Here is a 26,722-nt window from a genome sequence, read left to right on the forward strand (position 1 = left end):
TTTTTTGTCCTTCAACCCACCATAGCTTCTGTACTTTCCTTTTCTTTCTTTCTTCCTTGCTGAGTTACGTGACTGAAGTAAAAAGAGAGAGGAGAGAGAAGAGAAAACTTTTGGCTTACAGTGGAAGTTTCAATGAAATTAATTGAAATGAATTTGGGATTTAAGTATCTGAGAGTGGGAGTAGGTAAACGTATGAGGCTGGTAAATTTTGGGCTCATTCCTTTATTTCCTCATATTTGGTTCATGGACTTGTGATTGGACTTTAGCTTAATTATGATGGATCACAATGTGTGTGCTTGATTATTAGTTCCTTTGGTCATATTTTCAAAATTATTTTCTTGCACACAAGCACATTATAATTATATAAATGATTAATAATTCTTTAATAATGTTTGTTCATCATTTTAATTAAATATTTATTTTTCAAACTCAACAATTTCCTCCTTAATGACAAACATTATTAAAATGAATTTGAAAAAGATTAGGAGAGAAAACTTTTTTTTGATGAATGATTCACGTAATACTCCCTTTTTCTTTTGATCATCATACTTCCCCTTAATGTGTACTTTGATCAACTTGATTTGGATAATTTATTCATAGAAATCATGCCTAAATTCAAGATATATTCTAGTAGATATGAGCTCCTTTGATTAGGCTATTAGTGACCCAACTTAAAGCATCAAGGCAAATTAAAGTTTTATCGAAATTTCAGTTCTTTTAATGGGACAAGATTTCAAAACTTATAAGCACACAAAACTAATCATGATTGGAAGCATGTTATCCTTGTAGAGACATGATCAAACAAAATATGGCAAAATATTATATTCCAAAAAAAAAACATAATCAAAACATATCTCAAAATCAAATCAGAATCCAAAGTAGAGCATGAAATTAACAAATAAAAGCTCATTACCTACTCATGATACAGCCTATTGTAAACCCCGGTTAAATTAGTAGATAATTAGTCAATAAATTAGTTTTTAATAAGGAGGATTAGAAATGTGAATATTATATTAAATTAGGGTAGAGCTCATTGAAACGAGAATTTTGACACTAATTTCGAAGAAAACGGTCCAAAATTGGACCGAAAGAACTGAACCGGTTGAACCGGATCCGAACCGGATTGTCGGTCCAACCGGACCAGCCCTTTTAAGTGAACCCAAGCCTTCGTTCCCCTCATTTCAACGTAAACGAAGCTGAAAGCTTCCTAGGGAAAAGAAGAATGAGGCATTCTCGTAAACCCTCACGTTAACTTCCGTAAGCCGTAACTCCTCCGTTCGAGCTCCGATCGCCGCACCATTTGCGGCCACGCGTTCACCGCGTTGAGCTCTACATTTCTACTGGAACAATTTCATAGGTAACTTGCTATTTCACTTCAGCCTCTCATTTCCCCCAATTTTCGAGTTTTGAGAAGGGGTGTTGAATTTCTTTGATTTTTGATATTTTAGGATCCAATTAGCTTGAGGAAAACGTTCACTCTTGCTTATGTGAAGCTTGGGTAAGGTGAGGATACGATAATTCTATTTTATTTTCATTGAATTTGAGCTTTGAGTATTAAATTGGATATATATGTGTTATGAATGTGTATTAGGTTGTGAATAAATAATTGGAGCTTGAAATTGTGAATACTGGAACTTGGAGGAAGCGGATTAGTTGAGTTTTGAGGGGCTGTCTTGGTTTTGAATAAATAGCTTTGATCGTTACGTGGAAATCGGCCAAGGTATGGTTTAGGTTTCTTGCATTTAATATAAAATGTTTTGTGAAAACTTAGGCTAGACGACCATAGGATAAGTTGGAATACAGGTGTATGTTTAATGTTTAGTAATTTGTCGATGAATATATTTGGTTGCAGTTTATTGAATAATTAGTTATTAATTTTGGATGGTGAATGTTGTTATGTTAATTTGGAGAGAATTATGGTTGAATGTTATTGTTGATGAACATGGTTGGTTTGGTGCTTGTTGATTAATTGGAGATTTGGTGAATTATTGATTTGAGGTATAACTATTGTGGAGGTTGTTGTGATAATGAGGTATTTTGTGTTAAAAGCCTAGGATTTGTGAATTAGATTCTTAGTTGAATTTTGGGTTGTTGGATTTGAATATTGTATGAGTATAATTGTTTATCTGAGGTAGATTTATTGTAGTGATTGTTATGATGATGAGGAATGGTATGTTGAATTGAAAAGAAAGCAGGTTTGGACCCGAAAAGGGTGGCAAAATCCGAGTTTTAGAGGAGGTGCTGTCGAGATTTTATAAAAATTAGAGATTTTGTTTATATGATTATTTAAAAAGATTTAGATTCAAAGGTTATATGGTTTGATTTTGAGTTATTAAGAAAATGAGCATGTTTTAAGTTTGATTCATTTAGAAAAGAATGAATTATATTTTGAATTAGAACTATTGATAGACGGAATGGGAGGTGTGATAATGAAGGATAAGGATTGAATATGATTGATGTATGATGATGAATGAAATGCGATTGAGAATGATGTGGATGTTGATGAATTTCAATTGAATTATTTAAATGGCTTATGAATTTGAATAATCTGAGATACGAGATTCCCTGGATTAAGTGTCGTGGCTTGCCACCACGTGTACCAGGTTGAAAACTCAATACTCTGTTGACCCTACGACGTAAGTGTGACCGGGCACTATATAAATTCCCGGGAATGTTACCCCCATTGAGCAATATTGACTACATGAAAAAAAAAAGCTATGCATAGACTCTTGGGGATGCACGTCGGGGGACCGTCTAAGGACAATTCAGACTTGTCGGGTTGGCTGGATAACTGACAGATGAGCCACATCAGCCATAGGACAGGCATGCATCATATGCATATTACTTGAATTACTTGCTTGTGCTTTAATTGGGTGTGCCTATCTGTATTTTCCATGCTAAATGTGTATTTGTTACCTGCAGTAGTTGTAACCTTCTTGTGTGTTTGCCTTTATCTGTCTATTTGTCTGTGAAAATGCATGATGGAGTTGGAGGTATCGAGGAATGGTAGTATGAGATTTAGGTTTAAGGTTAAGTTAAGTCAGGTTTACATATTCTTAGAAAACCCATCTTTTATAGCTTTTGTTTAATACTATAAGCTCTACAATCTGAGTGTCGGCATTCTAGGATTGCCTCTGGCATTCCCAGGACCTTATATATTATGTGTGTGGCACCTTTACCATACTGAGAACCTCCGGTTCTCATTCCATACTATGTTGTTGTTTTTCAGATGCAGGTCGAGAGGCATCTCGTTAGGCGTCTGGACTCTTGAAGCAGAGTGGTTACTGGGATATTTTGTTATGCTATGATGTATATATATGTACTTAGCTTTCTCTCTGCATGACTTATTCTTTTTGATCCTCTTAGAGGTTTATGGAGAGGCAGGATTGTGTTTATGTACATTTGGGTTTTGGATATGTATATATATGTGTAAATATTCTCCGGCCAGTCTTGACTTCGCAGACTGAGTCAGGAGCTCGTTACTTTGTACCTTTGACTCTCTGTTCTTGTTTTGGGTTACTTTACACTTGACAGCTGTAGCTTTCTTAGCACGCAAGTTAACTCGTTCCTTGAGCGTTGCACTTTTATTTCACGATTTTTATTTCTCCTATTCTTCAAGGCTCCTAGCATATTACAATCTTTCTGCTATTACATGTATACATTTTATTTTAGAGGTTGTAATACCACACCACCTCTGTTTTACGACTTAAGCGTAAAGCTTTGTGTGGTAGGGTATTACACCTATGTTCTCACAGTCAGAGCAGAATATTTCACCAAGCTAAAAACAGAGCTGAAACGGAGCTCAAAACCAAATTAGAGCTAAAACGGAGCATGATGTTCTGTTTTCAATTCATTTCATCCTTTCTCCCCCTTTTGTTATCAAGGAAGAAAATTTGCAAGCATAAACAGTAATTAAGATATTCAAAGCCAATGATGCATACCAAAAAGAGTGTGTCAAAGTTAAAGTTATTACAGTCACCCAAAATAAAATAAAGTTCAAGAATAACTAGAAAAATACCAAAGTTTCAATTTCAGAGACAGCAAAATATGAGTCATTCAAAGGCAGCAGAGAGCAATACTAGGCATCAGAATCTTCGTCCTTCAGTGTCCAAGGTATCTTCATCTTTGTCGGACATAGTCTAGTCCTCATCAAGGGAATCAAGATGTTTCAAAAATACCTCAATCCTGTCATGAGACTTCATTAAGGATTTTTCATTGTGTAATGAAATCTTTTGCTGTTCCTTGCTTGATCGAACCATTTGTTTGGTCATAAAGACAAATTCTTGAAGAATGTCTTTTACTATCCCAGTGATCAAGTACTTATGCGAATCTGAGGTACCAGCAACAGAGGGAGAGGGAAGGCTCTCACTCTCATACAATGTCGATGCTTTAGTACCCTTGAAACCTTTGCCTTTAGCCTGTTTGGGTACCCCACCGCCTTTGATAATAGACACCTTGTTCTCAACAGGCTCATTACTCAAATCAAAAGTAAAATATTCGAACAGACAAGTTAAAAACATTCCATAAGGAAGAGAGCTCTTTTTATCATTTTTTACACAATTTCACATGTGGCGAATCATAAGATATGCAAAAGAAATAGGGATGGAGTTCAAAATAGTATAAAGCACAAGAGTGTCACAAACTGTTACCCTTTGATATGATCTGCTTTGAGACATAATTATGTGAGTTATGATGTGATGCAACCGAGCCCTAACAGGACCTAGGGCCTTGTGTGTGGGAGTTGTACCATCCATGGAGGAGAAGTTTTCACATATTCTGGCCAGGGCTTCTTGGTGAGAGATGCCAACGTGGTTATCCCATTTTCCAGACATATAGATATTCGCTCCTGTGTCTTGGCAACCCAGGGCTTCACCAATGGTTACAGCATTGCAAAACAAATTGAGTATTTTTAATAAAAGAATGAAATTCTCCTTCATGAAAAAGTAAATTTGCATAAAACTCTTGCACCAGATTCGAATAAACAGGCTTTCTAATGTTGAAGATTTTAGTCCATTTCAGATCATAAAAATTGTTTTTAAAATCAATCCCCTTTTCAGACAGAGCATTAAGATCAACAACATAAGAGAAACAGAGAGTTCGGTTCGAAAGAACTTGTTTATGAAACTCATAGTCAGTGCAACTGGCAAAACGATGAGGATCAAAATAAGAGTGTGATGGTTTACTATACTTTTGTTTGAACTAAAAAGAGTCAAGATGTGGTGGCTCTCTAGTATCATGAAGTATGGACCTTCTTGGACTTTTAGAGGGACGAGCAGAACGTCCAGAAGGATGGGGAGTAGAGCAACGAGAAGGAGATGGTGGACGGTCTTCTTCTTCTTGTGTAACACCCTAATATTTTTAAACTGGGTTAAGCCTTATTTGGAATATATTAGTCGTTGACATTCAAAAACCTTGCAGAATTTTTAAAGTAATATGAAATCTTTTTATAAAATAATTTACATGTGTAAAAAAATATTGAATAACTAGCTTTTTATTAGAATAGTTACTAGTTGAAAAATATAAGTGGATCTGGAAATACTAACATGAAAAATGGGTGTGCTAAACTATGAAGGTACAACAATGACATGCTTTACTCATATCAAATAATCATAACAAGAAACATCATAGTTACAATTGCAATCACTCAATAAAAATAAAACAAGACACAGCGAAAATACTAATTCTCTTAATTTGTATAACTATAGCTAAAACAATCGCATATTCTTCCTTCTTAAGGTAAATGCTTAATGTTTTGTATTTACGTCCTCGATAGCTTGCTCTTAATAGTGCACTTGTCTTTTCACCTCAACTCAACTGAGCAGTGTATTGCTTTGTACAGCATCGTTCCTGAAGATGGTACGGAAAGAGGGGTGAGAAACAAAAGTTTCTCAATAGTTTATCTATATGGTGTCATCGTATCCATCCCCAACCACTCCGAGTTTTAAAATAAAAACAGTGATAATGCAATGTTGTTCAATTATTATTTTCAAAAGTTCTTATTAGTCGGAGTGGTGTGACTTTTAGATACTTCTCATTTACTTATGTTATGACATGTGTAATGCATACAAAATGCCTATAGCGTTAAAACATATAAATATAAACTCATAAACTTTGGTATGATGTCCTCATAGGCCATAAAGCAAGGCAAAATAAATAATAAACAAGAGAAGAATAGTAACATTGGCATAGATAAGTCAAATAGAATAGATCTGAATAAAATAAAGATCTTAAACAATATCACCCATCGAATAAAAATGAACTTTGGATAAAAGAATGATCTTTGAATGAAATAATAAACATAATCATAAATTAAAAAGGATAAAAGAAGAACAATCATGATCACACTTTTCATTGTACTTTTCATTACTTTTTCTCGTAGCTTTTATGGAAGGTATTGAGCTCAAACCGGTATAAAAAGTGGGATCCCCTTCCCTTACTGAAGGTTCTTATCCCAAACGTTTTGGCGATCACCTTCCCTTACCGAAGGATCATCTCAATCGATCACCTTCTCTTACCGAAGGATCATATCGATATCTTGTCTTTGGGGGTCACCTTCCCTTACCGAATGATCATTCCCTCAGTTCAATTTACAATCAAGGTTATTTAGATATACACAAGAAGGAAGTTATGGCAACCAAGATATATTATTATAAAATTGATGGGAGTCCCCTTCCCTTACCGAAGGTTCTCAAAAGTTTGTCGATCACCTTCCCTTACCGAAGGATAATCTCGATTATCTTGTCCTTGGGGGTCACCTTCCCTTACCGAAGGATCATTCCCTCAGTTCTTTAATGCACATAAGATTGTTATTATAATGTATAATGAGTATGAAGAAAAGAGATATTATATCATGACGTGCAATGTTAACATATATGTTCAAAAATATTTAAGATATGACATATAAAAATTAGCACAAAATCTCCTACCTCGAGTGAAGTTCCAATAGGTATTCCGATGCAAATAGATGAGGTTTGTTAGTGAAGAGAGACTTGTTCCATGGCTAGACTTTGTGTATACTAAAATTTTTTGTATAGAAAAAGAGAATAGAATGAGAAATGAAGGATCAAATAGCTCTCAGGTATGTGCAAATTATGTTAGGAGGCATTTAGGTGAAATCTTCAATCTGGATCGTTACTTTGTGAGCCCTATAACTTTTTTCTACGTTTGGAATTTGGAAATATCTATTAGAGAAAATTTATAGATAATTAAATTAGCTTTAAAACGAATCTTAAACGAAGTCAATCGTATAACCACAACTTGAGATATTCTCGAAATACTGTTAGTATATCAGGCTAGCTGATAAGAGCGCGATTTTCTACTATGAACTTGTAACCAATTTATCTACCTAATTTAATTTGAATTTGATTTTATACTGAACTTAAGGAATATAGGTAGTATTCTTATCTTTTCATATAACTAAATATCATTCAAATCTAATAAATGTAGAATTAATTATGACTATGTTTTAAAAGGTTGTTTATTATCGATTAGAGATTTACTACCACTAGTGCTTTTATATGTTTAAATTTTAAATTCAAATCTTAAATCATTACCATTTTAATTAATTAATTAGTTATTAAAAAATGACTTGATTCAAAAAGTTGGGATGTTACATCTTGTATGGTGTCTTTTCCCTTTTCACCTTTCCCACGAGATGATTTGACTCCCTTATTAGTAGAGGGACCCTTGGGGTGAACTATTTTTCTAGCCATTGATTCGCTTGGTTGAGAGGAAGATGATGAATGGGAGTGTATGTAAATATGTGTGTGAGATTGGGGTTGTTTGGATTAAGAAGGATTTCGAGAAGGGAGGAATATACCAGTACTCCTTCTTGTTGCTATTTCTTTCTTATATTGAATGAAGAAAGGAAGGTTGAGGGAAGAGATAGCGCCAAAGAGGGTTAGTGGAGGAGAGAGAGGTTATCTTTGAAAGGGAAACCGTCATTAATGCTTAATGGAAAACTTCTCTTTTATAACAAAAAATTAATGAAACGGTTTTTTAAAAATTTTGAATTTTAAAATAATAAAATATGAAATGACAAGTTATGAAAAATGATAAAGGTTTCTGATTGACATTACTTGAAATAGAATAGAAAGAGAAAGGGTTGAATCAAAAAATTAAAAAAATATTTTATGATTTTAGTAATAAGTCCATATTATATGAACAAGATTTGTCTTATATAAGTCCAGACGTGGTAATAGCAAGCTGGGCTATATGGCATAGATTTTCATTCTCTCAATCCAAAAATTTTCTGGGCTTCGTTCAAGCCCCATTTTGAAGAGTTCATCACATGCCCAATTTTATCTCCCTGGCTTTATACTACATCTTTTGATTCTTCTGCTCAAAATGGAAGAATTGAAGGTGCAGACAATCCAAACGCAACGAATCTGTAGCAAGATTTTGTAGATTTTAATGATTGATGACATGTTGCTATTTTATATTTAGATTTTTTTTTATTATCTGACTTTTTTAAATTTGTACTTTGATAAGATTATAAGAGTTTGATTAATGTAATACTCTAAATTTAGATAATATTTTAAAATTTATGTTAGACTATGATTATATTTTAGTATGTTTATTTATATTTTATTTATTATTATATTATAAAACGCTTATTTCGATTGAACCATAATTAAACTAATTGTATTAGTAATTAGAGTAATTTAAGAACCGATCCAATTTTCAGAATCTTGAATAAAACTATTTTGTTAATCCCTCGGCTTTTTGAGAATTAGATTTCATTAATAGAAAATATTAACTAGGCCCTTAAAATATGTTTAGTTTAAATAAGTAATTTTTAGCATAAAATATGTGTTCTTTAATTTTGGTACTGGTAAATTCTTATTTAAATTTGTTTACTAGTCCTTGCAAAATTAAGAAATTTTATCCTCTGATATGGTAAATTTTGATTAATAGTAAATTATTAAGAAATTTTTGTGATGGATTTATAGATTTTCAATAAAATAAAAATATTAATAAAAAATTAATTTTAATGTATTGTTAATGTATAATAATTTTATATATCACGTAATATCACATTAATAAAAATAATTATTTTTTACGTTAACTGTATGAATGATCATAAAAAAATTATTTTTATTTATATTTTCAATTTTAATGATATTTTTAGATTTATTTTAGTCCATTATATTTGTATTTGGAATAAGGTTGTATATTTATTATTTAATTAATTTTGAATGATTACTTTTTTATATTATTATTTAGTTTAAAATTTTATTTAAATAGTTAATTGATATAACAAGTATTTGAACATATAAATAATAAACATATATAAATCCCAGCAAAAAATAATGTTACTTAGGATATAAATGTTAATTTCGGGATAAATAAAAAAATAAATATTTTTTAATCATTGATAATACCTTATAAGGTCTAGCATGACTTCAAAAAGCTTTTAAAAGACTTTTTTGAGGTATCGTAAGTAAATTTAAAACTCCCAAAAAATAAATTAAATCTTGAAACAAAGAGGCAAATTCATAATAAGTACACAAGTAATGTATAGTAGTTCGATTTATACTAGTTAGGGGTGACAATGGGTAGGGTAGGGTAGGATTTGGATCCAACTCTAACCCTACTCGCGGATTGAGATTTTTATGTAAACTCAACCTTACCTTACCCGCGGATTGAGAATATTTTAACCCTAACTCTACCCGCTCTTAACCTGCGGGTACCTGATCCTACCCGCAGGTTACAGAAAAGATACACTATTATTATATAACTTGATGATAATTTAAAATAGAACTGTTTTTTATATAAAAAAAAATATTAAATTATTAATTAATAATATTTTTTTAGTGTCTAAGGATCTTTTGCATTTAATGAGAGGTCTTTGGTTCAACATCCACTTAAAACATATTTTTATATAAGTATATAACATATACATATATAGAGTGCGAGTTGGTCGGGTAGGGTTGAGGTTCAACCCGCACCCTACCCTACCCGCACAAAAACCCTACCCACACCCTATCCTACCCGCTGCAGATCGGGTTAGCAACCCTACCCGATCGGGTGGGGTCGGATTGGGTACCTGCGAATAGGGTACATATTGTCACCCCTAAGATTACTGGGTACATCTAGTACTCAAATAACTTAATAATTTTATATGAAAAAATACCATTAATCAACAGAACAACACAGAGACAAAAAAAAATACTATTAGTCAAAAGAATTAATGTCAATTATTTCCAGTGCTATTCTATGTTTGCAAAATCTTTATTCACATAATGGCTTAGTGAAGATATCAGCCAATTGCTCTTCAGATTTTACAAATTGAATCTCAATAGTTTCTTTTTGCATATGTTCTTTAATGAAATTATATCTCACTTTAATGTGCTTAGTTCTTAAGTGTAACACAGGATTTTTTGAAATATTTATTGCATTCATGTTATCACAAAGTAAAGGAATACTATCAATTTTCAGTTTGTAATCTGTAAGTTGAGTTTTAAGCCAAATCAGTTGTGAACAACAAGCGGATGCTGAGATATTCGACTTTAGCTGTGGATAAGGCAACAATGACTTACTTTTTACTTGACCAAATATTTAGAGATTTTTTTCAGAAAGCAACACATTCTCGGAGTACTTCTTCTATCCATACGATCACCCGCATAATCTGCATCACAATAACCTACTACACAAAATTCATTAGTTTTAGGGTACCATAAACTAAGGTCAGGTGTACCTTTTATATACCTAATAATTTGTTTCACAGCTGAAAGATGTGATTACTTAGGGTGAGATTGAAAACGAGAACATATATCTATACTTTGAACTATGTCCAGCCTAGAAGATGTTAGATACATTAATGATCCAATCATACCTCTATACCGGATTTCATCAACATATTTTCCATTTTCATCCTTGTCAAGTTTTGTATTTGGATGTATAGGTGTATCCATTGGTTTGGAGTTTTCTAAACCAAATTTCTTTATTAACTCTTTGGCATATTTACCTTGGTGAACAAAGATGTCACTAGGAGTTTGCTTGATTTGAAATCCAAGAAAAAATGTTAGTTCTCCTATCAAACTCATTTCAAACTCGTTATTAGTCATTAGATTTCCAAACTCTTTACACAATGATTCATTAGCTGATCCAAACACAATATCATCCATATACACTTGGACAAGTAAGAAATCATCATTAGATTATTTGATAAATAAAGTAGTATCGGTAGTACCCCTTAAAAAATCATTTCGCAGCAAGAAGGCACTAAACCTTTCATACGCTCTTGGAGCTTGCCTAAGGACATAAAGAAACTTTGATAGTTTAAAAACATAATTTAAAAAGTCCTTGTTAGAGTTGAGCTACAAATACTTCTCTAACAATAGTTTATAAAATAATAATTTTTTAATATCTTATTTAATTTAAATTTATAAATTTTATACGTTTTAAAAGTTAAATAACTTATAAAAATTTTTATATTTATTTGTCAATATATTTTATTCTTAATTTTTGAATTATTTTATTAAATTTATAATTTTAAAAATAAAAATATAAAAATTAATAGCTACAAATATAAAAATTATAATTTTTATAATACTACTAATTTTTTTTGTTTTATTATATCTACAAATAAGAAAAAAAAGAAATAATATCTAGTTTAAATTTAATGAAATAAAATAAAAAATAAATATTTCATTAAAAATTTTAAAAAATTAAATAATTAATTACTATAAATACAATAAAAGTTAACTCTTATTATGAAATAATTATCGTTCATCGTTGTTTACGGTAGATACAACATACAACAAAAAAAATAATTAAAAAAATATTCTTCTTTAAGCCATTATTGGCGAATAACATGCAAAAGAAAATTGAGACAAATTCCAGTAGACAGCAAAGCAATGGTGATCCTGACCCACAAAGAGGATCTAAATGCTTCTAAGACGAAAGAATTCCATAGCCAATACCACGAGATAGATAAAATGGATCCGAGTATAGCTCCAACAATCACCTGCTTTACTGTATGAAGCTTTTGCGACACCCGTAGATATGACTGCTTACATAGCATACAAAATGGCCATAAGCAATTTATTTACGCTTACATCAGCATATTGTAAACTTCAAATAGTGATAATATTTTTTTAAACTCAGTTACAATTAATTTTATGTGAAGTTGATAGTTGAGAGTCGTTAAATAATTCGACAGATTTTATTAAATTGTTATTTAAACTATTTTCAACTATCAATTTCACATAAAATTAACTGCACCTAAATTTTTATATTTAACGAGATATATAGAGAGATATCAGAAATAAAATTAATTATATTTTTGGTGACAAAATTAATTATATTTAATAATGACAAAAATTGGTTGGATTATGAATTAATCCAAATTAAATTGTTAGTTTAGTTCGATGTGAGTTTTACTTTTAGTATTGGGCATATCCAAAATCAACAAGTGAACATCCCAAAATAAAGTCGAGCTAGAATAATCTCACAAGGCCAAAGCATAAGACATAGTGCTGAAATTAGAAAGAAAAAAAAGCTGCAAATTTGGGGGCCAAACTTCAAAATAAGGAAAAATGACAACATTAATTTGTACTAATGATTGGATAATAATGAAGGATAAAGGGCAGCATCATGATATGCAGTAAGCACAGCCTACAAATATTTAGATTTGGAGGTGCAGAAATTATCATTTATATTGTTTGCATTTTTTAAAAATTGAAGACAAGAAAAGAGAGCATTCCTTATATATATATATTTTTTTTTTGTTATTTTTTGTTAGATAAAATACAAAAAATATCTAGAATAATATAATAAATTTTCAGACTAAAAATAATCAAAAGAGATGAAAAGGACATAGTGTACTTGATTCAACTCCATTCTCAAAGTATAGAAAAATCATCAATATATATCTAATGCAATGAGTTGATTCATTTTGCTCTACTACTATTAGATGGAATGAGATATATAAAGCAATTTGTTTTTCGACTATATCTATATGTAAAATAAAATAATTTAAAACATAGTATTTTATCTATTTTATCATATCTGTGTTAAAATAAAAAATATATATACAAAGAAAATAAAAATATATCTTGATAATAATAATAAAAAACGTTGTGTCAAATAAAAAGATAAAATTCAAGTAATATTGCTTGTATTTTTCTTTTTAAAATGGCATCATTCTTTAGGATAAATTTAATCAAAGAAAAGAAATAAAAAATATCTAAATATTATATATGAGACAAATAGTTTAAACAAGTGCAAATAAGATAGGATATATATCTCATGAAATTGTGGGACTATCATGTTGAGTTAGCCGGACTATTTGAATAAAAATTCAGTAAATATTATTATTTTTTTGTCAGTATTTAATCAATAATAATTTATATCTATATTTATATATATATTATATATAAAAAATATATAATTTATACTTATATTTATTAGAATTTTATATATAGAGATTAATATAATTTTTATCCACATTTTTAAAATTTGCACATACAAATTAATAAAATTTATTTATTAAAAATTAATGACCTTCAAAAGTTTTTCTGTGAATAATTAAAATAAGTATAAGAAATTAAGTTTTGATTGATTAATGTTAATTAATTTTTTCATTATAAAATTATTTTATTAATCCTATTTTTTTGGAGATTTTAAAATTAAGAGTTTAAAATTTAGAACTAAAATTTAATATTTTATTATTTAAGATTTAGAATTTATTAAAATTTAAGTTTTATTTTAATGCATTGATAGTGTAAAATATTTTACACAATTATCTAACTGTATCTATTTTTTTAGATGATCATTTATATGGTTAATGTAAAAAATAGTTACTTTTGTTAATATAGCATTATATAATTGAATGTATATATAAAATTATTTTAAATTTATAGTATGTCAAAATTAAATTTTTAGAATTTAAGATAAAAAGATCATTTAAAAAAATTAGTTGATATTAATTGAAAAATGAAAACTTGAATAATTATGAGGTTGTCTAACACGATGTATCTAATGACAAAGAAGTGAAATTATATTTTCCTTGCAAATGAAGCGATTTGAAGATGTACCAATTAATTAACAGGAAATACATACAAAATAAGAACCAAACCCCAAGGCCATCCCACTGCAGGTAATGGTGTATGCATTTACCCCTAGGCATCCGAAACCTGCAGCAACACGGAAAATTGATCAGCAGTCAAGGGCTTGTTTGGTAAACTTTTAAAAAAAAAAAAAAAATAATTTTATGTTTAAATATTTCATACAAATTTTTTATTTATTAATTATGTTTAAATATAATAATATAAAAATATTTTTTTATTTATAATGTAAAAATTATTTTTTTTAAAAAAATAAATAATTTAAAAAATATTTTTTTATTTTTTTATTATTAAAAATTTGTCAAACATGTTAAAAAAAAAAGGGATAAATTACTTGACAAAATTACGAAGAGGACGGTAAAGGAGATGGATTGTGCATGTGAAGAGGGCATGCCAGGGTCAGATTTGAGTGTTGAAGGTCGTTTCTGGTTCAATATTTTCTTAAGTGAAATAGAAAACATTGCATTTGAAATACATCCCCCTGCAAACCATATGGCTTCTCCGTCGTGTCTCCAGAGAATGAAAGCCACAAATAAGGTCGTTACTATCCACTTGCTCTGTAAATCAACACACACCATCCATCAACATTATTTTATTATTTCGCAACAACAATAATGTCGTTGATCTTTCGGAGAATATAATAATTTGTACAATGATCATTAGGTACATCTCTCTATAACAATGTTACAGCAGTATGGTTATGGATTGTAATTTGGAAAGTTAAAGAGATTACTGAGTTACTAACCAGCTGATTGAGAGTTGACTCCACATCATGAAACCAATCATGAATGAAGGCTTCTTGTTCAAGCACTTGAACTTGAACTTGGTCATTATTATGATTATTTCCTTCTCTGAATCCACGCTCTTTTATTGTCTGAATTGCTTCACAATTTTTGTTTCTTCGCAAACAAGGAATGTAGCCTCCACCAGGCAAGACAGATCTTGAGGCAGAGGAACTAGCACGAAACGACATAGTTTTCAAGTATCTTAGTTTTGCCAATTTCATCCCCAGAAATTCAAAAGATGGGCTGAAGCAAATGGAGGTTGTTGCTACTGTCATTGTAATGTAATATATACTACTATATCTATATACCAAAAGTTGTTATCAAATTTTGATAGTTTAGAAGTTTTTAACTAAGTCTTTCACTATATTATACCATTTTATCTTTTTCTTTATTTATTAAAAACAATAATCAAACACTTATTTTAGAAGATAAATTTTTATTCCTTTTTTCTCAAGATGGTTTAGTATAGGGATTTCATCACAATTTTTAAACTATTAAAACTTAATTATTGAATAGCCTTTGTAGAGATTTAACTAGAAATACTTGAGTAAAATAATTTTGTATTATATAAAAACATAATTATATATTTTTAAAATGCAAGAATCTAATTAAATATTGAGTAAATTTATAAGAGCTCTAAAATTGTTAAACAAACCAAGATTATTAAAGTACAGAACATGCTATTTGTAGCATAAGACAAAGTAACCTCTTCCACATTTCTACGTCTTTGCATCCAAAAGTCCAAAACTAGTGGAAAGGGAATATTTCCTCCGGAAACTGATAGAGATCCTTCTGCAGGTGGTTGGCTAACAAGTATCCAAACAAGGTTATTAATTGAATATGGGAAAGTACGAAGAGCCAATGGAATATTTATACAATATGTACAATGGAAGTTTAGAGAGTATTAGAGATATAATCATTAATGTTATCTTTTTCCATCAGCTGAATCTTTTGGGATGAGTGGTATTATGCATGGTATTAAAGCGCTAGATCCGAAAGGTCAAGAGTTTGAGTCTTGGTAAACCCCAAAATCAGTTTAAACTTTTGGGAAGATGTTTATTATCGCTAGTACTTGGATGGTTATTCTAGATAGTATGAGAGATGTTCATTTTATAACTCAATAGCCCATTGTACATATTGTACAAATAGTCCATTGTCTCCCTAGCGGGATCCATTGAATATATACTTTTGAGTTTTGATATAACAAGTTTATTGTATATTTCATTACTCCATATATAAATAATAAACATTAGCCAATAATCGGTCCAGACTAATTCAGTTCAAGATAAAAATCATTTAATGGTGAATCAATTAAAATAAAAAAATTATTAAATAATTGATTAATCAATCAAATCAATACGAATTTTAGCGATTAATTAATTTAAAATAATAAATTATAAAAAGTCAACTTTAAAAAAAATTATATATTTTATACCTAAATATATTATTGTTATATCTGGTTCAATTTCAATGAAATTTTGATTAAATTTTTAATTCTACTGTTGACCGGAATCGTGTAAGGTACTTAGGTTTAATTATTTTCATTAAAAAAATATCAGAAACATAGCTGGTCATTATGTCTTCCCTTTTGTCTCATTCCCTGTTGATTATAAGTAGTTATTTCTTTTAAGATTAAGACAAAACAACCTTTGAATTATTATTCGACTATAACCAGAATAGTGGCAATCATGTGATAATTGGATCTTTATATATCTCTGTGTGTGGTCGTCGGTGCGATCCATTAGAAAGAGTGGCATGCTCGTTTTTGAATATTCTTTAATTATAACATACAATATACAAGAAATTTCAATAAACCCTTACTTCCATTTACAAATGAAAAGACATTACAAGATAAAATATTCCATGGATGATTTCTACTAGAAGAATCAAAGGATTGATCTATGAATTCCGTTCACTATTGCCAAGTTGGAGTTGCCTTTAGAAAAGAGATTGAGGTTGAGAGACAAGAATGAAAAGATATAAATTGTGTTAGGTTAAATTAAATTTTTATATTATATTTAGTGTAAAGTATATAATATTAAGTCTTAATATTATATTTGGTTTAAGATAAATATGAATATAAAATAATAATATTTATTAAAATATTTTTAATTATTAAAAAAATATTGTTAAAGTTTTGTCTTTATTTTTTGATAGTTTATTTAAAAAAATTTTAATGGTATAAAATTGAATTGAATTTTAAGGTTTGGAATGAATTAGTAAAATTATAGATTTGAATTGAATTTTAGTATTTGGCATGTTTATTAAATGAATTAAAATTTTATAGTGGATAACTTTATTATTTATTAATATAATATTATATTTAAATAATTTATATACTTATTTATTAAATTATATGAAATAATTAAAAAAATATATTTTTTAATTACAATTTTTTTAACTGAAATTTATTCACCTCCTTTAAAAAAAATAAAAATTAGATTAATTTAAAATATTAAATTTAAAAAATATTGTTATTAATTAAAAAAGTTAAATGGTTCTCTATAGTTTATTTCGACGACAAACCAACAACAAAAAATAAATATGACCTATCAAAAATTAAGTTATTGAGTGATCTAATGACATAGTAAGTAAAAAAAAATTAATTATTAACATCAAATTATAACAATTAATTAATGTCATTAAAATTAGACAAACTCATTATTTAAATTTGTATCATTACAGGAGACTTTTCTAAAATCGATAAAGAAAATTTGTAACATTAAAAAAATACTATCACTAAATTATAATTATGACCAAGAGTCCAAAATTTGTTATATTATTTTATTAAAAACTTTTATTTTGTTTATTTTAGTCTGTATGTTAAAAGATTTAATTGAATAATATTAAATTAGATTTGTTAAAGTTGAATGTGTTCAAATTAAGTTTAATTTCATACGATTTAATTATATTGTATAGAATTTTATTATAATTGTGATTTTTTTATTTTTTAAAATTTATCTACAGAAATGGAAGTTATGGGACGAGAACAAGAAGCATTTTTTTAGGATGGCGAAATTCTCCGAGACGCGGAGATCCCTGCGGGGACTGCTCCGAATGGAGATCCGATTGTGGGAAATTTTTTCTGCGGGGATGGAGATGGGGAACAAAATTCTCCTGAAGCAAGCGCGGGACCCGAGCAGGGATCCTCGCCCCGTCCCCGCTATTCCCCGAAATTTATGAATTCCTTTAATTATCCTTAATAGTTTATTTCTCATATATGTTTTTTAGTCATTTCTCACACACATATATATAGAAACCCAAAGGTTGTCCATACTCCATCCAACCTCTCTGCAGCCACCCCCTCGTCACCCTTCTCACCGCATCGTCACACCCCACCGTGCCATCACCCTTAGCGCGTCGTAATTCCTATTTGCAGCATTCTTTTTCATAACTCTGCCGTCGTGTCCATTCTCCTCTCTGTTACCGCGTCTCCCACCTCGTCCACTGCTTTTTCCTTTGGCTCGTCGTTGCGTCCCCCCATTGCGTTATTTCGAAAGAAATCACCATCATGTCATTTAAATTTTTTGTATAAAATCTTACAATTTTTGTATAAGATAAATACTTGTAGCTCTATTCATATGAAAATTAATAATTAATTAGAACTATTATGTAGATGGAGAATGAGGTCCCCGCAGAAAATGAAACCCCATGGAGAATGGGGATGGGGAACAATATTTCCCACGGCAGGAAATGGGACGGGAATGAGGAGCAAATCTAAGGGTAGGAATGGGGAGCAGGGAGGCATCCCCGCTCCCGCCCTGCCCCGCCCCATTGACATCCCTACATTTTCCTAATCAGAAACAGATGCTGGGAAAAGATCTCCATCCCTATAAATATCCATTATCATCCCTAGTAGCAAGTAAGAGTGGCAGTGGATCGAGTAGAGGCAAATTTTTCCCCTACTTGACCCCCTCTTTTTTAACACTTCTTTAAATTTCCCCTACTTGACCCCCTCTTTTTTAACACTTCTTTAACACGTATAAAACCCCACCCCAATAACTATTCGAATCTAACAAACAAGATTAATTTTTAAAATTTATACAACTATGATCACGTCTGAACATAAACTAAAAAAACACAAAAAACCACTACTACATAATTGACTTTTACTAACGTTTAAAAAATATTATCAAATTATATTAAAATATTACCTATGTATATTAGTAACATTTCAATAAATGTTAAATATACTTTATGTTACTAAAGAGTTTTACTAACATTCTTCTAAATATTTAATAACATTTAGTAAAAATGTTACAAAAGATATTCTATAGTAATATTATTAAAAATATTACAATAGACCATTCATGATAACACTTAGAGAAATGTTACAATAGATATTTTTTATAACACTTAAAAAATTATTACCATAGATAAATTTTGATAACATTTAGAAAAATATTACCATAGATATTTTCTGTAACATTTAGCAAAATATTACAATAGATATTTTTTGTAATATTTAAAAAATGTTACAATAGATATTTTATATAACACTTAAAAAATATCATAATAAGTCTTTCTAATAACACTTTAAAAAAATATTACAATAAATATTCTATAATAATACTCTAATAAATGTTACAAAAAATTTTCTTTGCTAACAACAAAAGAAATATTACAATAGATCTTTAATAACATTTAAATGCACAAAATATCAAATTAAAATTTTTTTCTTCAATTACATATTCTACGCCCACTTTACAAATTAAAGTCAAGATATTTAAACATTAAAATTGGTCTAATAAATCTTCCTATTTCTTTAATATACTTACATGATTAAATACAAAATATACTAGAGTATCCAAAATGATACTTTACTCATCAGTCATATAAACGTATCAATTCCAAACGCACTTAAGAAAAGAAATAAACTAATATAAAACAGCACACAAAACTCTCAATATTTTAATGCTATTGTGGATGATTCGATTAAAAGACTCGAATTAAAGCAAAAGACACTAATCTTAATAGCAAAATTACACCTGACTTATCATGTTCTTTATCTCGTCCATGTGATCAGAAACACGAGGCTCTTGAGAAGGTTTCTCACACTGAAGATCAGTCATATCAACATTATATTCATGGCAAAAACGGTTGCTTAAGTCCAACGGATTGTCACCAATCTCATTTGCTCTCTTAATTATCTGCAGCAATTCTGATATTAGCAGTCACAAATAGTCATTAAAGAATAACATAAGAGACTCATGTAAAATAATATTGCTTCAAGGTCTATATTTTGTAGGACAAATGGACTCGTGACATTTCTAAAAGATAGATATATGTATGTCTCAATGGCACATAGCTAACTTTTTAAAATCACATAAAACAAATTATAATTGACAGAAGCAGAAGCATGCAGTTATATTTTGGATTACAAAGAAAACTTTTCAATATTAATACTAACGAAGGGTGAAAGGGGTTACCTTGTCATCAACTTCAGTGAAATTCCGCACATATGTTACCTCATAGCCCAAATGCAGAAGGTACCTGCAGGTTTTCATGCTAAGTATGCTACCTCTATCTAATGCAAGTAATTAAAGGAAGGCAAGAATAGAAAGAGTGGTTAAAATACTCTGAATCATATATCTGAATTTAATCTTAATAACAATAGCAGGACTACACCACCATCAAGGACAGAAGCAAAATACTGACTTTATGCTTTACTTAAGACAATAATACGATAAATTAATAACCTGAAATTCATAGAATTGACCCGTGTTCTCACCTTCAACCAGGTCACTGCTAACTACTAACTAGTTCCATCAAATAAAACAAATAGCATTTTTTATTATGATACTCTCAAATTGATAATGTCATTTTTATTTAGAAAATACCTTTTTTTCAAAATAAAAATCACATTTATAACAAAAACTTTATCAAATTTAAGTTATATTATTAAAAGTGGAATGATAATATCTTCTCACGATACCAGCAAGAATGAAGATAAATGATCCAGTTGAAAGTAGCATTCGTCCTTCAAGATGGGAATAAAGAAAGTATTATCAAGGAAGGGAGCAAAGAAGAGGGGGATGACAGATGGAGCAGCATGGGGCACATGATCTGGGCTATATGGAAGACGAAAAATGCAGCAATATTTCACAATCTAAAACCAGATCCTCTAAGCACTATAATCCAAGCTAGAGTACAAGAAACAGAATACAAGAAAGACAGGGATACCACAGAGCAAATAGAATCAAAGCCAGTAGAGGAACCATACCAGTAAAGTGGAGGCCACTGCCCAAAGAATGCCTCAAGATCAACACAGATGCAGCGTTCTCAGAGCACAGCAAAACAGGGATGATGGTTGCAGTAATCAGGGATGACAGTGGTTCAGTAAAAGGTGGAACTGCAAGAAAAATCAGGGCAAGCTCAGCTCTCATGGCAGAAGCAATGGCAGTGAGAGAAGCGGTAATTATGGCAAAAAATCTAGATATGGGAAAAGTGCTCATTGAAACAGACTGCTTACTGCTAATTGAGGCTGTTAAGGCTAGAGGAGAGCTGTGGAAAATTGACCCCATACTGCAAGACATTAGAGCTATAGCTGCAGATTCCCCACTAAGGAGAGAAACAAATAAAACAAATCGTCCTTGTTAGTTGCTACTCTGTGTGTGTGTTGTCTATCTAGTATTTTATCTCAAGATACATATAATAAAGTGTAAACAACATTAAAAAGTTAGTTCTACCACATTTTTTTTTTTAAATATAACGGTTTACTGTCAACTAGTCTCAACCATTTCAAAAGCAAATTAAGATAGAATAAAAAAGGGGCAAGATCAAGAGAGAATAAAGAGCAAAAATGCAAGAGGATATAGCTAGAGGCTCTTATCCTTGTAGTAAATAAGAGCTTCCAGTTTCAGTTCCTCCTCATTTTTCTTTAATTATTTTGAATTTACACAATTAGCAGACTCTCAATTAGAAAACCATAATACCCTTGTTTTGAACCAAATGAATTATAGCAACCACTTAATTTGATAAATAAAATAAAATGAGCACCACTTAATACTATTTAAAAATTAAGAAATTATCCAAAGAAGATACCTATGCTCTAAGCCTAGTAGTGTAGCATCTCCCAACAGCAGTTGCTTTGTTTTTTGCAATTTGCACCTAATCAATGAAGGCTTCTTTTGCTTTCACGATTTGCTATGGCTGTATGCTGCTGCGGCACAAGAAAACAATGAAAAAGAAAGGGTATCAAAGGACGTTATCGTGCATCATACGCTGACATGTATTGCCATTTTAACTAATTTAAAAGTCTTAGTGATAACAATGATTATCTGGAATCACCAGAATTGATTTATTTTCCTAGTATCCTATTTTTAAGAAGTTGCTTTACAATTCAACTCTGAATCTAATATTTTTATGCAGAGAAGAAAAAAGAAGGAATGACGAGATGTTAGTGATCAAAGCACACCTCAATATCTTAGTTCAAGCAGTCCAAGTCCTACTTTAACATCTTCAATCATAGGATAATTCAAATGCCAAAACATATATAATACTAATAATGAATGAAAATAGAACTAGATATGTGAAAATACATGAATTCGGTATGAAAAAAGAACCAAATACATAAAAGCAATCGAGAAGACAAAATGTGCTAACACTTCATAATATCCTCATTAAGTCTCAATTAAAACAATACATATATGATATGATTCAGACCTTATATCAAACATGTATTGTGCAGCTACATCTAACCAACCTATGCTGCACCAAATCGAAATTTATAGAGCAAAACATAGCAAATAACATTTAATTAATTAAAATAGGACTGTGAGATAAGAATGCTAAACATTATATACATATTAAACTCTTGCTTAACCTTGAAATTGAGTTAACAATGACAAGAAGGAAACTTACGTTCAACATACCCCAGCAAGCAAATTGATTTATTTTAAGTTCTAAATTTTGACATAGCTGAAAGAGAACATGTTTCTAACAACTTCAAGAAAAGTGTCTTTGGTTTATCCAAATCAATGAGCAAATATTCATAATAAGAATTTAGCTCGCACATTTTATTATTACCATTGGCATATGAGAAGGAGACAGAGCAAGATTGAGAGATTCAGAGCACTGAGAGTGAAGGTGAGAGTGAGAACACGGGATGCTTACGGAGATCTTCCGGTGTGGAGAATTGGTGGCGACCAGAGGGCTTGCTCTTGAATTTCCCCTTTTCATCACAATTCCGATTCAATCACTCACGCACACTACGATCAGATTAGAATAATGCAACTCTTCTTCTGCACGTAATTTTCTGGAACAAAATTAAAAAGAAATCGGAACAAGCATGAAACGAAATGAAATAATCAGAATTGAGAAAAATCAAACCCTAGAATTAGATTGAGATTGAAAAAGGTTTCAAGGAGAACAAATCACGATCCAGAGGAAGAGGGAGAGGAAGAGATTGTGATGGAGAATGGTTTCTTGATTCTTGATTTCAAAGGAAACAATCATTGTGAGCACCGATTGAAAGCACTGAGCTAGAAAACATGCAATGGTTCGTGAGGTTTTTGGGAGAGTATGAATCCTATTGTGTTTAGGAATAGGAATAGGTAACAGTTCTTTAAATTTTTTAAGAAAATTAACTATATTTACTAACATTTTATTGTAAATGTTATCAAAAATATATTTTATCTACAATGCTAACATTTTAACAAATGTTAAGAGACAAATGTTACTAAATATATAAAATGTAGTAGTGAACGTACAATGTCAAACAACATAAAAAAGAGGGAAAAAAAAAACCAATGTCTAGTCACTAAACAAATTTAACACAATTAATCTTGGTCATTTCTAACTCCCCATCATCATTAATAGTTTGGAGGTCAAGATTGAAACCCAAAAATCAAGAGTACAATAGCAATTAACAAATTAATTTGCATTCCTTCCTTCTTCAGGAGCATGAGTGCCACCAACAAGAAGCACCCTCAAACATAATGGAATATTGGAACCAAGTGCAAAAATATACAGATCAGTAAAACCATTAAGCGAAGATGAGCAGATCTATCATTAAATTTAAGCACATTTTCAATAAAATTGGATAGCATTAATTTTGTTGAATATACATTTATTTGTTGCTAGATTCTGACAATTTTATGGTGAGTATATACATTAGTTAAAATTTTAAAAAATAATAGCCATTCAAGGTGTAATTTTTCTTTCAGGATTTGCGAGTTTTCAATTTTAGGATACTGTGCAAATATTCTTGTTTAATTTCAACGTCTTAAACAAAGAATTTCTTACAATTATTGGTCTTCATCTCCAACAGCAAACCTGTCCAGTGTCCACAGAGCTAAAGCAGTAAATATCAAAGCTCAATGAATAAGGTCAAGAAGTTTAAAGAGAGAAAAAGAGGGGCATACTCACATATAAAGATTTACATATTCACCAACGTTAAGATTACCCTTGGATTCAATCTTGGCAGAAAAAGTTTTTGAGTTGGAGCTTGACTCTGGCATAAGAAACAACCCCAGAACCAGAGTAAGTAAATGGCTCTCCCTCGAAAACATTTCCAGGTTCCATGAACATATAAATCAAACTTTCATCGCTAGTGTTGTGGCAACAAAAAATATCCCTTACTTGTGCGGTCTTGTCCAAACCATGCACCTCCACCGTTGCCACAACATTCATCTTAGATAAATCATAAATATGCCACATTGGAGCGAAGTCAACAATCAGAAGATAATGACTGCATCCCAAACGAACAAGTTTCCTTGGACAAGATCCACGAACTGGAGGAAAATTCCAATCAAGGTATTCCCAATTGTTAGCCTTGACGTCATATGACACGAGCCCTTGATGTTTCCCACGAGAAGCATACAATACAATGTGGGTCTTCTTGTAAGGCTTGGTGCTGTCCTCCCACAGAAAGTAAGAGTCAGGGTCCGTGCAATATGAGAGGAGAGCACTTTCGGGCACTTCCCTTGTTTCCCATAGACCTGATTTTAGGCTATAAATATCAACCCAGCCATTTGCACTTCCACCACCCCCAAAGATGTACAATTTGCCATCATAGGGGACTACTAAGGGTCTTAATCGGCGGCAGAACATGCTTCCACAAAACTTCCAACTCCAATTAGAACCCTCATACTTGAGGCACCACATCCTTGAGGGGTAATGATCATCCAAATTCAAACACAATTCTGGATCAATAAAAGACAGGTTACCACCAGCAAAGAAGAAGCTGTGACCGACAGAACAAAATCCTTGACAATATGGTAATGGATAATCGACCAATAGACCATCTCTAAGAGGCCATTTGGCAGTTACATGACCTCCATCTTCAAGATCAACAGTGCCATTCTTAATAAAGTTGGCCTCAGTTATAGTTAACATCCTGCGCGTGACGGTTGATTTCCCAACATGATTGCTTTCAAGATCTAAATTTTCCACCAACAGGTATAAGCGCTGCGTCATGGATAGCTTTGGATCAGAAGAACGAACATCCTGGAATTAGGGAAACAATCATAGAATCAAATCACAATAAGTTTACAGCAATTAACTATTAAATAGAAAGCTTTGCAGTGTGTTGATGATAAATTGAAACGTCATACTTATCCAGTTAAGTTTATAAGGATAAGAGGATGCAGAAACCGACCTCAGGATCATATTCCCCGCACATGGTATCAGCAGCACCTCCCGAAACAGCACCTTGCAAAACCCCAACAACACTTCCCCACCAGCGGTCAAAATCCGCGTTCAATTCAACAGTGTCCCCTAAATCCCTAATATGATTGGCAGCCTTAGCCATCAAATTCGTGTCATCTTCAGAAGCCCCTTTGCCGGCGACAAACGCACTGAAACTGTAAGCATTCACAACTAAGGATCCAAACTTACAGCCCTTCGCGTAATTGATGATCCAACGGGCGAACAGCTTTGCTCCGAGAGGACGGTTGTCAGTGAAGATGAAATTTTGTCCGAGAAATTGGTTCCAAACTTCCGAAGTTGAAGCAACGAGGACGACAAGGTTCTCCTTGGGTAGGGCTTCGGGCACGTAATCCCTGGCATCTACAAGCTCCATAACGACGCCGAACGTCTCGAACAAATCGCAGAGGCACGAAGCTAGGGCTTTTGAGGTTCCGATTTGGGAAACAAATAGAATCTTGCCAGTTGAATTGCTTTTAGGTTGTTCATGATGGAGTCTTATGAGGTTCTTTTCGTGGGAGTAGAGGCGCATGAGGCGAGACTTGCAGATTAATAACAAGGTTGTGGCAGTGGCCGAGACGACGGTCACGGTGGACAAGAGCGCAGAAGTATCTGCTTCTAACGACGACAACAACGAAAGTATTGCCATATTTCTTTTCTGCTTCAGAGGGTTTCCACTTTCCACCCCCCCCTCCTCTTTTTTTCCCCAGTTGCTGAAGAGAGTCGGTGTGTGTTCGTTGATGGCAAAACAGAGGCGGTGGAATGAGAGAAAAGAATAAGTATGACACCAGACCCCCTCCTCTTCATTATAACATTTTTAGATTAAACTACCACTTTTATTAAAAAATATTTAAAATATTGATAAATTTATTAAGAAAAACTAATTTTATAGTCATAAATAATAGATTTTCGTTGATAAAGTTATCCAAAAATTTTAAATTATCATTTAATTATTATATTAATTATCAAAAAATTCTTCTTTTATTTATATTAAGAATATTTTAAGAAATTAATTTTATAATATCTTTTATTTGATGTCTAATTTATCTTTTATAATAATTTTAAATATTTTTAATTTTCATATTTTTAAATTTGAAATTAATTATTTAATTTTTTAAATAATTAAATAATAACTTTTAAATACTGTAGTAATTAGCCAACATTATTTTAAAAATTAAGAATTTATTCCTAAAATATACATAATGATAAAACATATTT

General features: G+C 31.0%; 2 protein-coding genes and 1 long non-coding RNA gene across 37 annotated transcripts; 1 reads left to right on the forward strand and 2 right to left on the reverse strand.

Annotated features, from left to right (window-relative positions):
• Positions 1-1,178: 1,178 nt before the first annotated feature.
• Positions 1,179-3,587, forward strand: LOC140176496 (uncharacterized). The gene is made up of 4 exons (XR_011868100.1): positions 1,179-1,357; positions 1,449-1,503; positions 1,592-1,720; positions 3,230-3,587. It is a non-coding gene; the product is annotated as an uncharacterized lncRNA (long non-coding RNA).
• Positions 3,588-11,323: 7,736 nt separating this feature from the next.
• On the reverse strand, positions 11,324-15,139 carry LOC112720351 (lipid phosphate phosphatase epsilon 1, chloroplastic). The gene is made up of 4 exons (XM_025771264.3): positions 14,818-15,139; positions 14,407-14,629; positions 14,068-14,141; positions 11,324-12,013 (listed from the first exon to the last, which is right to left on the reverse strand). The coding sequence occupies exons 1-4, from the start codon at positions 15,130-15,132 to the stop codon at positions 11,804-11,806; spliced, it is 822 nt and encodes a 273-aa protein (XP_025627049.1). The 5' UTR covers positions 15,133-15,139; the 3' UTR covers positions 11,324-11,803.
• Positions 15,140-19,596: 4,457 nt separating this feature from the next.
• On the reverse strand, positions 19,597-26,345 carry LOC112720354 (uncharacterized). Of its 35 annotated transcripts, XR_011867306.1 has the most exons (11): positions 25,458-26,308; positions 24,440-25,306; positions 24,227-24,311; positions 24,104-24,133; positions 23,189-23,340; positions 22,886-23,100; positions 21,902-22,016; positions 21,330-21,418; positions 21,081-21,209; positions 20,287-20,350; positions 19,597-20,007 (listed from the first exon to the last, which is right to left on the reverse strand). XR_011867306.1 is itself a non-coding variant. In XM_072206498.1 (4 exons), exons 1-3 carry the CDS (start codon positions 26,151-26,153, stop codon positions 24,237-24,239), a joined length of 1,638 nt encoding a protein of 545 aa, XP_072062599.1. In that variant the 5' UTR covers positions 26,154-26,308; the 3' UTR covers positions 23,509-24,133; positions 24,227-24,236. The 35 variants fall into 35 exon arrangements, 1 of the variants encoding a protein (XP_072062599.1); XR_011867292.1 differs by having other exon boundaries at positions 24,227-25,306; positions 25,458-26,309; XR_011867289.1 differs by having other exon boundaries at positions 21,902-22,019; positions 24,227-25,306; positions 25,458-26,309.
• Between the last annotated feature and the right edge of the window lie 377 nt (positions 26,346-26,722).

This window comes from Arachis hypogaea, chromosome 11 (assembly GCF_003086295.3).
Source record: "Arachis hypogaea cultivar Tifrunner chromosome 11, arahy.Tifrunner.gnm2.J5K5, whole genome shotgun sequence".
In the NCBI taxonomy this organism is placed as follows: domain Eukaryota; kingdom Viridiplantae; phylum Streptophyta; class Magnoliopsida; order Fabales; family Fabaceae; genus Arachis; species Arachis hypogaea.

Coding starts and splice junctions, on each gene's coding strand:
- LOC112720351 (XM_025771264.3), bottom strand. CDS start 15,132: ATGACAGTAGCAACAACCTCCATTTGCTTCAGCCCATCTTTTGAATTT. Junction 14,630..14,817: donor AGTCAACTCTCAATCAGCTG/GTTAGTAACTCA, acceptor GTTGATTTACAG/AGCAAGTGGATAGTAACGAC. Junction 12,014..14,067: donor TGGGGTTTGGTTCTTATTTT/GTATGTATTTCC, acceptor CTATGTAAGCAG/TCATATCTACGGGTGTCGCA.
- LOC112720354 (XM_072206498.1), bottom strand. CDS start 26,153: ATGGCAATACTTTCGTTGTTGTCGTCGTTAGAAGCAGATACTTCTGCG. Junction 25,307..25,457: donor GCGGGGAATATGATCCTGAG/GTCGGTTTCTGC, acceptor CCCTAATTCCAG/GATGTTCGTTCTTCTGATCC. Junction 24,312..24,439: donor GTTTGGACAAGACCGCACAA/GTAAGGGATATT, acceptor TTCTTATGCCAG/AGTCAAGCTCCAACTCAAAA.